This window comes from Octopus bimaculoides, chromosome 20, assembly GCF_046866305.1.
Source record: "Octopus bimaculoides isolate indiv1 chromosome 20, ASM4686630v1, whole genome shotgun sequence".
In the NCBI taxonomy this organism is placed as follows: domain Eukaryota; kingdom Metazoa; phylum Mollusca; class Cephalopoda; order Octopoda; family Octopodidae; genus Octopus; species Octopus bimaculoides.
The window spans coordinates 28,741,764-28,753,398 of record NC_142947.1 but is presented as its reverse complement, the minus strand read 5'-3'; the positions used below and the strand labels follow the sequence as shown (position 1 = coordinate 28,753,398).

At 40.0% G+C, this 11,635-nt stretch overlaps 1 protein-coding gene across 15 annotated transcripts in view; it reads left to right on the top strand.

Annotated features, from left to right (window-relative positions):
* LOC106867275 (F-box and leucine-rich repeat protein 13) overlaps window positions 1-11,635 on the top strand; it is a 148,531-nt gene that overhangs the window by 56,332 nt on the left and 80,564 nt on the right. For 10 of the 15 annotated variants that reach the window (XM_089338279.1, XM_089338275.1, XM_014912112.3 and 7 more), the window contains one exon: window positions 2,261-2,385. In XM_089338279.1, coding sequence (XP_089194405.1) covers window positions 2,261-2,385 — 125 coding nt within the window. The remainder of the gene's footprint in view (window positions 1-2,260; window positions 2,386-11,635) is intronic. The other 5 variants (XM_089338276.1, XM_089338274.1, XM_014912105.3 and 2 more) reach the window with 1 other exon arrangement.

The window sequence follows — 11,635 nt, the reverse complement described above, 5'->3', positions numbered from 1 at the left end:
TAATCCCTACAATGGATTCGACCAATAGTTGAATTTGTTCCCCATGCAATAACAGCTGTTTGACATAACTTCACAGGTCAATACTTGGACATTGTACAAGTGTATGTGGTTGGGATTTGTTGCTTTGTATGCATCTCAAACAATCTCACCTGATGCATGAAGGGTTTATCTCAAACCAACAGTACTCCTCAGTAGTGCTGCCAGACCAAGGATTTCTGGAAGTTATACATGATAGTACCAAGCCTAAAAGTCTTCTGAAACAGATCAGCTAGTTCATCTTTGTTGGATTTTAGAGTATTCTCAAGAATATCATAACTCTTACCCACCACTAGACTTATATATGTTACTAATATAGAACTTACACTGACTGCATTGTCTGACTAGTAGAGGGCAGTGATTGCTTGATGGCATTCTAGGTACCAGTCACCCAAGCTTGGTCTTTTCTTAACCAGGACTGCAGCTCCACCAAAGATTTGAGCTGTGGAAAAGTGTGTCTTACATACATAGCTCACACTGGCTCACTATCAAGGAAAATTTGTAAGTGGCATCACTGCAGCATGTGTCTGTGCACCAACAGTCATGGCATGTCAAGCCCATTTTCCAGAGGACACTGGTAACAGAAGGACCACCTTCCAGGAAGCAGAAAAGTAAATGCTCCAGTCTGGCCACACATGGACTGGAGCCAGGCACAACAGCCAGGTGATAAGTTATTAGGGAGGCAATGCAGGCATTCACCACCTCTGCTTCACCTTTCAGAGAGAATTTCCTCTCAGCCCATTTCTGAATAAGACTGGCCACCTGCTTTTAACCTCATCTCAGTTCTTGTTCACCTGGAGGTCTTGGCAAAATCAAATCCCAAACAACTTCATTGATCTGTCTATTCATTGACCTATTATGCTGTTCATTGGCATAGACTTGCATCTTCAGGTGCTGAGCTGCAAGCCTACTGACTTGTTTGGCTTAATCTTTGCTCCTGCTTTATCTCGAATTCCTTGTATGATGTCTAACATGATAATGGTAATATCATCTGCATATACTGACACAGCTCTCCCATATCCCAGTTCTAGATTCTACAGCAAATGCTGGGGTGTCAGAAGATTTAGAAGAGAGAGAGAGAGGACACTCCTGATGAATTGAGCACACAATGTGAAATGGTTCCATGAGGTAGCAGCTAACTCTGACTATGGAGCAAGCACCACTGTGCATTGCTGTGATCCAGCCACTGAAAATGAGTCAAAAACTGGCTGCTTTTAGGACTACTGCCAAGACTGGTTCAAACTGATTGGGGCCCCACCGTTTTTTACCCATTCCTTCTATGATGTAATGCATGAAGTAGAGGTTATCATAGATGGATCTAGTGGAGATCGCACACATTTGCGATTCTCCAACCAAACCATCTATGATGAGTGCTGACATCTTTGCTAACACTTTAGTCAAAATTTTAAACTCTACATTTAGCAGGGTTATGGGCTGGAAATTGTTTATAATATCCCCATTTTTTAGCATCCTTTCTTAGCAACGTTAAACCTCCCCCAGCTCACAGACCTGGGAATTCTCCTGTTTTGCTGCCAGTTATGATAGACATTTGTCAAGAGGTCACCAAACAACTCTGGAATATAGCCATAAACCCATTGGGTAGATCCAAACCAGGCCATTTGTTCCTTGCACAACCACTCAGTACTTCACGTGTTTCAGTTGCTGCTGTTGGCCTTTCACCGTTCCTTGCCTCTTCTCCGAAGAGTCATGGTAGGCCACCAAGATAGGTGCTAAAGTTCATAATTCTCTATCACCTTCTCTGAAGTGCTGCAGGAAAGCCATTCACATTAGCTTGGAACTGTGCAGTACATACCCATCCTGATCTGTTCAAGACTGAATTGTAGCTTTGTTGCCATATCATGCCTCCACCACCCAAACCCATCAACAGCCTTTGTTCTTTCTTGTTTTAGTACATGAATTCTAGCCATGACAACACAACCTTCATGTTTCATATTGTAGAAATGGACAAGCACATTCTTGCTGCTAGCATGTTGGTCTTGATATCATTTTAATTGTCTCTTATAGTTTACTAATAACTCTTTCACTAATCTAGTTCTCTTTCTCACCTGCTCTTTACTAAATGCAATATTTAATTGCCTTCTTCAGGGTTCCCCGCCACCTTTTGTTGACTGTTGCCCCTGTGAATTTTTCACTTGTATAACCCAATGTGTATAACACATTAGTTTATACAATGTTATATTAGGTATAACCTAATCCTTCTCAGTCTTTCATTTTACAGCAGCTCAACAACTGCTTGATCATGTTTGGGATTTGCAACTGTGTAAAACTATTTTCAATGCCTGGCACCATGTCACACTTGAATCAATTCAACAGAAAGAGTATTTTGATGTGAGTTTCAACTTTGTAGTCAAATGATTACATTTACTTTTATTTTTATACTGTTTATCCAATAGGAATTGAGTAAGTATATCTGTCAATGTCTCTTAAGCTTCATATGTATATAACATTGTAAAATATTTATCACAAAAACTTGGTTTTTACTTCAGGCCCAGAACATACTTGAGCTTTGTTCAGTTGCTGACCTGCAAAGCTCAAGTTGGACCTACATCTAGGCACTGCTTGCATATCTAGGAAGATGGTAATGTTTCACACATACTGTAAGTGGAGGCACATATGAGTGGTTAAGAAGATTGCTTTGGAGTTGTGTAGAATCAGGAGTAATCATACAATTTAGTTCCTTTAATGGATTCAGGTTGACCAATACTTCATGAGTGAAATTTAATAAACTGGTTGCAAACCTGTCATATATATGATACACAGAATGCTATATTTTAATCTAATACTGTTTCTGTTGCACAAATTAATATTCTGTTGTGTCTGGGGAGAGTCATTCTCTTTTAGTGCCTTATAATTTAACACACTCACTGGCAAAGTTTCAACTAATTTCTTTTTTATTTTTCTAAAATTTTCATTGCATCTTGCAGAATATGCTTCAACACATGAATTCACATAAAGAATCTTGCAAACCAAATCCCAAAACGAAATAATTAATATCATTTTACTCTATTCTTTTACTTGTTTCATTCATTAGACTGTGGCCATACTGGGATACTGCTTTGAAGAATTTTAGTCAAATGAATTGACCCAGAACTTTTATGTTCTTTTTTAAGCCTTGTGCTTATTCTACTGGTCTCTTTTGCTGAACTACTAAGTTACAGGGACTTAAACACACCTTCACTAGTTGTCAAGCAATGGGGGTGGGGGACAAATACATGCATATACTATGGGCTTCTATCAGTTTCCATCTACCAAATCCATTTACAGTGCTTTGGTCAACCCAAGGCTTTAGCAGAAGACACTTACTTAAGGTGCCATGCACTGGGACTGAGCACACAACCTTGTGGTTGAGAAGCATGTTTGTGTGAATGAGTCTTTGTATTTTCCAGTGTAAACCAGTGTTTTTAGTTATGGCCTTAAGAGATTGATAAAAAAAATGTATAAGAGATGTATGTAAGGAGAATGGATGATATGATTGACTAAAATCTTTGAAGGTGATGTTCTAACACAGTCCAATAACTGAAATCGGTAGAAAAAAGAAAAAGAAATAAATCATCATAAACAGTATTTGAAGGTCATTTGGTTAATTGGCAAAGGATCAAACTGATACATTACAACAACCATTGCACACAGATGTACTGTTTTTTCTCTATTTCTACTTTACTAGCTTCTGTTTTCCAAGCTCACAAGCTGCATACTACATCTGTATAGGTTCACTTGATGCACTATGTCTCTTATTAACAGTAATACTTACTGTTATTGCCACCCAAACACTAATGACTTTGCATAATCATTCCTTCCCTGAATACATTCCTCTGACATTCTTTTGCTGCTTCTTCATCTACCAATAAAGAAACATTAAGATAGTGTTTCTGTGGCTATTGAGTTGTTTTGACTCTTATTTCTAGCAGTTCTGGTACCAATTAGTCCCCTTTGTCACTTTAATGACATATATTTCTGCCTTTAAGTTGTAAAATTGTGAATTAGCCACCTATATTATCTATAATTTTCACTTTTACTGTTTATGAAATGAGCATATGATTTGAATGGAAATCTTATAAGCTGACAAGGTGGGCTGAGTTTAAACCTAGGCATGGTGAAAGCCACCGATGAGCATTAAGATGCAATAAGTATCGAAATGTGAAATCATTGGTGATTTGGCTATAACTGCAACTGTAGAGAGCTTGCCTCCCTTTGTAGTCATTAAGGTAGTGCTTCTGTGGCTATTGAGTTGTTTTGACTTTTTCTTTTATTTCTTTTCAGTCATTTGACTGCAGCCATGCTGGAGCACCGCCTGTAGTCGAGCAAATCGCCCCCAGGACTTATTCTTTGTAAGCCTAGTACTTATTCTATCGGTTCCTTATTGCCGAACCGCTAAGTTATGGGGACGTGAACACACTAGCATCAGTTGTCAAGCGATGCTGGAGGGACAAGCACAGAAATGCAAACATATATATATATATATATATATATATATATATACGACAGGTTTCTTTCAGTTTCCATCTGACAAATCCACTCACAAGGCTTTGGTCGGCCCGAGGCTATAGTAGAAGACACTTGCCCAAGGTGCCACGCAGTGGGACTAGACCCAGAACCATGTGGTTGGTAAGCAAGCTACTTTATTTCATTTGATTTGCCATAAAGGCAGTACACAGAGTAGCTGCAGGCTAGACAAACACATTAATGAGATGAAATGGATGATAAATATGATGGTATAATGAGAGAAGGCAAAAGCCGCCTGCTGAACTTTGCTTCTCTATAACACTGTTCTTTTAAAATTAAATTTTTACATTGAGGCTATGAACCTCGTACATAAAAAGTCATAAATTAAGGCATTTATCTCTTACAATTTTTCATTACACAATATGAGGCACTCGTCCTCTTAGGTTTTTTCGCCCGATATAGCCTTCGCTTCTCTCAAACAAAACGATGGGTCTGGGTCGGGCCACTTTTCAATACTGAATTCGTCGAGGGGGAAGGAATTCACCACCACGCTTATGTGACTACTCAACACGACCTCCGCAGACACCTGTGGAGGCCAGTCCGGATCCCTAGTACAGGTGTCGACTCCCTCCCTCCAGCGCTTCCTTTCATTCACAGATTTCTGCAGGGCCCCTTCCTTTCGGAATAGGATTAGCACATCCTTTTCCTCACAGGGTGAGCCCACAGCTTCTACTGTCGGTGGCACAATTCCCGCCGACCTGCTTTCCTCCGTTGGTGGCACAATTCCCACCAACAGAGTGTCGGGACATGCTGGTGGTGCACTATCGAGCACCGGCCGTGCCTCATTCTTTTTTTTCTTTTTCTTTAGGGCCACTGGAGTAGGGCGTACTTCCGCCTTTGCCGGAAGGTCCTCCTCCTCCCCCACGATTTTCGGTGGGCAACCATTGTTGCCCTTCTTCCTTTTTTTCCTTTTTTTGAGGAGGTTTCCACCTCCTCGGCTTCCTCCGTCTCTCCCTCCACTAGGGGAGCGGGGTGAACAACATTTGTTAACTGTTCCAGGACCTTACTCTGGTCCTGGGGACAGTCTTTCTTGATATGACCGGGCTTCAGACACCGGTTCACTTGGGTTTACGTCCCTCAAGAATTACCGGATATCTATGCCCAGCCATCCTCAAAAAATCCGGAAATACCAGATCCCTGGCTGATTGGGTCCATAGGGTCAAAACCGCTTTTGCCCCAACCCAATCAGCTGTAGGTAAAATTTTCACATTTAAGAGCTTGGCTCCACTGCCACCCAGACCCTGTCGGATAGTATCTTCTATCCAATCAGGTTCTATGCCAGGTGGCAGGCCACAGATCCAAGCTCTAGTTAATTTCTTCCCACATACTGTGGGAAGAAACAGAATTTTTTTCCCTTCTAAGGGCTGGCTCGCAAACTTGCGAGCCACCTCAGGGGTGTCAAATAGCAACCAGACCATCGCGTATTTGACACCCCTTGCCATAAACTTAATAGTTGGCATATGTTCTGCTAAATCTTTTTCAATTTCAATTTCGGGAAAGACCGTAATGGTGTCGATTGACCTAGAGTAGGTTCGTAACACCACCGTTCTTTCCCTGAAGTCTTTTAACCACTTCTTGGGTGGGACAAGCTCCCACTCCAACATGGTGTTACTCTTTTTTGCCATGCTTTCAAAAAAAAAGTTCAAAATGTTCCACAAAAAAGTTCAACGAAAAGTTCAACAAAAAGGTTCACCGCAAAAAATAAATAAATAAATACAAAAAGAACAGAAAGACAGAGCAGAGAAAAAGAAGGAAGGAAGACAGTTCAAGTCACAGCAACACAATTCCGGCTACTTGGTAATCTTGGCCTACAGGTATTCCAATAAGGTATTCCAGTAAAGGTAATCCAGGGACACAGCAACAGGAACACTGAGAAATCCTTCACAAATTGTTAGAATTTTTCGCAAGTTTTTCGGAGGCGAGATACGCCCACAAAAACAACAGTTCTTGCAATTAAGTGAGACACAAAAAGTTTTTCACAAAAAATTCTCAGTCCGCCATTATGGTGACTTGAACACGCCTACTAATAATGACGAACGAGAAACACAATTTTGTTCACAAAAATTAGCAACAAGTCGCCGAAAGTAAACGGAACTGCTCTAGAGCTGGCGAATTTACTGAAAAAAGAAACACAATAAATTACACACAGCTCAAAAACCAATTCCGCCTACCTTGGTCGACTTCACTCAAAGTTTTTTTTTTTTTTTTTTTTTTTTTTTGCTCAAAGCCAAAACAAAAATTTTTGCTACTGTGGGCAAGTGAACCCGCCTCCCACAAACAGCGAATACAAAATTTGTTCGTACAACGAACACACAAAAATCTCGTCAAGGAAAGCGAAGATGCCACACTGCTGGACAACAATTTACTGAAAAAATAAATAGAAGCAATAAATTGCTGCCCAGCTGAGCAACAAAAACGACTTACCCCGGCGAATTCTTCAATCTTTCCTTTTTTAGACAGAGCCGAAACTCATGTCTACCTTTGTTGACGGCAAGTAGCAAGTCTGACGCACATGCGCAGTGAGCAAACCGGAAGTAAGCAAGCTACTTACCACACAGCCACTCCTGCACCTGGCATGTTGCATTGAGACTCTTATTTCTAGCAAAATTAGTGCTGTTTAGTGGCCTTTGTCACTTTAGTGATGTATGTGTGTGTGTATATATATATATATATATATATATATATATATATATATACTATTTTAACTATTTTAAAATATTTCAGCTTTAAAGCTGCAGTCATGCTGGAGCACCACCATTGACTGAGCTACACCTTTACTTGGAACCTCCTATAATATGTGGCATTTGATCAATGAGGGAATTTGATGCTGCTGCCCTCATCTGTGTTTCTTGCCATGAGGTAAGCTCATCTGGAACCCGTAATAGGAAGAGATCCAATTTTGTTTTAAAGACACCTACATCCACACCATGCAGGTCTCTCAGGCATTTTGGAAGGATATTAAAGAGCTGTGGGCCCCTGAAGCCCAAGCTGTTGCAGTATTTGGTCCTGTATTTTGATGGCGATACTGGGATCTTTGACACTATGCAGTGGCACCCCGTTCTGTAGTTTGAATAACTTTCAATGCCAAAGTTTAGTACAAGGCCTTCTAGGATTTTCCAGATGTATATCACTGCATATCTCTCCCACCTTTGTTCCAGAGAGAAGAGTTTTAATTCTTTCAGTCTTTCCCAGTAGCTGACATATTGCATCTAAACGATTTTCTTGGTGTAGCTTCGTTGGATTGCTTCGAGTTCTGCCGTTGATTTTTTATTGTGTGGGGACCATAGTTGGTAGCAATAGTTTAAGTGGCTGAATACATATGTCCTCCAGAGGATCATCAATGTCTCCTTTTCTCTTGTTTTGAAAGTTCAGAAAATACAGCCAGTCAGCCAATCAGCCGTCTGCATTTTATTACCAACTTGGTAATATGCACCTGGAAAGATGTATTATTGCTCATGTCAATGCCCAGGTCACACACTGATTTTGATTCAGGGATTTCAGTTCCTCCTGGGCCAGTGTGTCCTGTCTGCATGTCGTTTACCTTTGTGTGTTGGTAGTGTAGGACCTGGAATTTTCCTGAAATTAAACTGCATGTTGTTGTCCTTAGTCCACCTGTATATTGCATCCAACTCCCGTTGCAGATGTGCAATATTTCCAGGATTTTGTATATATATATCATCATCATCATCGTCATCATCGTTTAATGTCCGCTTTAACGGTCACGCTAAAAATGGTGTATTTTACGTGCCACCTGCACATGGGCCAGTCCAACGGCACTGGCACGATCGCGCTCGAATGTCTTTACACATGCCACCGGCATAAGTGCCAGGAAGGCGACGCTGGGCACAGGTGCCGTCACAATTTCGCTTTCAGTTGCCCCAACAGGTCTTCACAAGCCAAGTTTCGTGTCCAATGAAGGAGACGGTGTTGTCATGGGTGCCAGTCGTCGAATTTAGTTCGATTTCGATTCTGATTTCACTTGCCTCAACAGGTCTTCGCAAGCGGAGTTTAGTGTCCAAAGAAGGAATGTTACGCATAAGTGGGCTGGCTACATCCCTGGTAGAGGCCTTGGATTTAGGTCTCACTTGGCTTGCCGGGTCTTCTCATGCACAGTGTATTTCCAAAGGGCTCGGTCAGAAGTCATCACCTCAATGAGGCCCAATGTTCGAAGGTCGTGCCTCACCACCACATCCCAGGTCTTCCTGGGCCTACCTCTTCCACAGGTTCCCTCAACTGCTAGGGACTGGCACTTTTTCACACAGCTATCGTCATCCATTCTCGCCACATGACCATACCAACGCAATCGTCTCTCTTGCACACCACAACTGATGCTTCTGAGGTTCAACTTTTCTCTCAAGGTACTAATACTCTGTCTAGTATGCACACTGACATTACACATCCATCAGAGCATACTGGCTTCATTCCTTGCGAGTCTACGCATGTCTTCAACAGTCACAGCCCATGTTTCACTGCCATGAAGCATTGCTGTTCGTACACATGCATCATACAGTCTGCCTTTTACTCTGAGAGAGAGACCCTTTGTCACAAGCAGAGGTAAGAGCTCTCTGAACTTTGCCCAGGCTATTCTTATTCTAGCAGCTACACTTTCAGCGCACCCTCCCCCACTACTAACTTGGTCACCTAGATAGCGGAAGCTATCAACTACGTCTAGTTTTTCTCCTTGGAATGTGGCAGAAGTTGTTTTCTGCACATTCACAGTGTTTATTGCTCCTGAACATCTGCCACATACAAAAACTAACTCCCTAGTTAACCTTCCTTTGATAGTGCTGCACCTCTTATGTGTCCATAGCTTGCACTTGGTGCATCTTATAGAGTTTCTGCCTATGCCTTTTCTACAGATCGAGCAGGGCCATCTACCTGAAGGGGTTTGTGTTTTGTCTGCCTTCCTACTTATTAGGACTTTGGTTTTAGCTAGGTTGACTCTAAGGCCCTTCGATTCTAGTCTTTGCTTCCACATCTGAAACTTCTCCTCTAGTTCTGATAATGACTCAGCAATTAGTGCAAGGTCATCATCATAGAGGAGCTCCCAGGGGCATCCTGTCTTGAATTCCTCTGTTATCGCCTGGAGGACTATGATAAATAGGAGGGGGCTGAGGACAGAACCTTGGTGGACCCCTACCTCTACCCGGAATTCTTCACTGTACTCATTTCCAACCCTCACCTTACTGACAGCGTCCCTGTACATGGCTCGCACAGCTCTCACTGACCATTCTTCTATCCCTAGTTTCCTCATTGACCACCAGATGAGGGATCAGAAAACCCTGTCAAAGGCTTTCTCCATGTTGACAAAAGCCAGGTACAGAGGTTTATCCTTGGCTAGGTATTTCTCCTGAAGCTGTCTTACCAGAAATATAGTATCAGTGGTGCTTTTCCCTGGCACGAACCCAAACTGCGTCTCATCTAAACTGACTCGCTCCCTAATTAGTTGGGCTATGACCCTCCCCGTGACTTTCATTACCAGATCCAACAACTTGATATATATATATAATTATAATTAGAGGTCAGCTAATTGCTTCACCACATACTGAATTTAGAAATTGGAGTTAAAAATTCCTTGGTAAAATTATTAATCAACTGATTGATTAATTAATTAATTTTACCCTTTTATTATTTATTTTTAATTTTAAATTATATATATATATGTGCGTGTGTGTCTGTGTATGAATATATATATATATATATATATATATATATATATATATATATATATCGGTTAGCTGAGTTAGAGGTTAAAATAACTGTCTAAGGGATAGAAGTATCCATTACACTACTGGTATATTACCTATGTTTAACCATGGGCATACATATGTGAACATAATTTGCTCATAAATTATAGGTAAAGACAAGGATAAACATGAGTTTATCAACAATCAATATTTTAAAGAAAACAGAAAGTGGAGAAATATTGATGAACATCAATTACTATTTATTAATTCAATACAAATAGACTGCATCCCATTATATGTTATTGCCATTGATATGCTAAAAATATTTATCATATTTGGTAATAAAACTGGTTGGAAACATGGAGCTTCATCAGAGTGAAGAATAAATAAAGAAGAGCATGGAGAAGAAAAAGGGAAAAGTCGAATATGGTTGTAATCATACAATTTTGCTTTTGTATATCCTTTTGGAACGTTAAGTAAATGACTAAACCATAATAGTGGGATATGCCAATAGGTTTTAGTCGGAGAAGGGGTGAAGATACAATAAGATTTTTGATTAATCATAATAATTTATAATAATTATGTTTGTAGTACTAATTAAAAGTATTAATCATAATAAATTATCTATATGTGTGTGTAAACTTATGTTTATATTTGTGTAATAACAAATTCTCATTTGCCTATTCACTAATCTATTCTATATCATTTTATTATATGCTTGTTGCACTTTTGTTCTATCTCTGTACATATAAATTATATATTGTATTTATATATAATGCACTCAAAAATATATTTTTCACCTATTACCCTTTTTATATTTATTTTACTCACATATATATTACTTAAATAATTACAAACTATTTTTATATATATTCACTCTAATTTTTCTATTCATAATTATTTATTTGTTTACATCATCATCATCATCATCATTATCATCATCATCATCATCATCATCATCATCATCGTTTAACGTCTGTTTTCCATGCTGTCATGGGTTGGACAGTTTGACTGGGGACTGGTAAGCCAAGAGGCCACACCAGGCTCCAATCTGATCTGGCAGTGTTTCTACAGCTGGATGCCTTTCCTAACACCAGCCACTCTGAGAGTGTATGGGTGCTTTTTACGTGCCACTGGCATGGGAGCCAGTCAGGCAGCACTGGCATTGGCCATGTTTGGATGGTACTTTTTTACGTGCTACCAGCACAAGAACCAGTTGGGGTGGGGAGCTGGCATAGACTACATTCGGATGGTGCTTTTCACAATAGCATTAATTAAAATATTGCTTACTTTATAATATTAATAACTACCCATAATATATTACTACCTAAATTTTTATAACCACATTCACAATTACTTTTATTTAATACTTAATTATACTTTAAAGA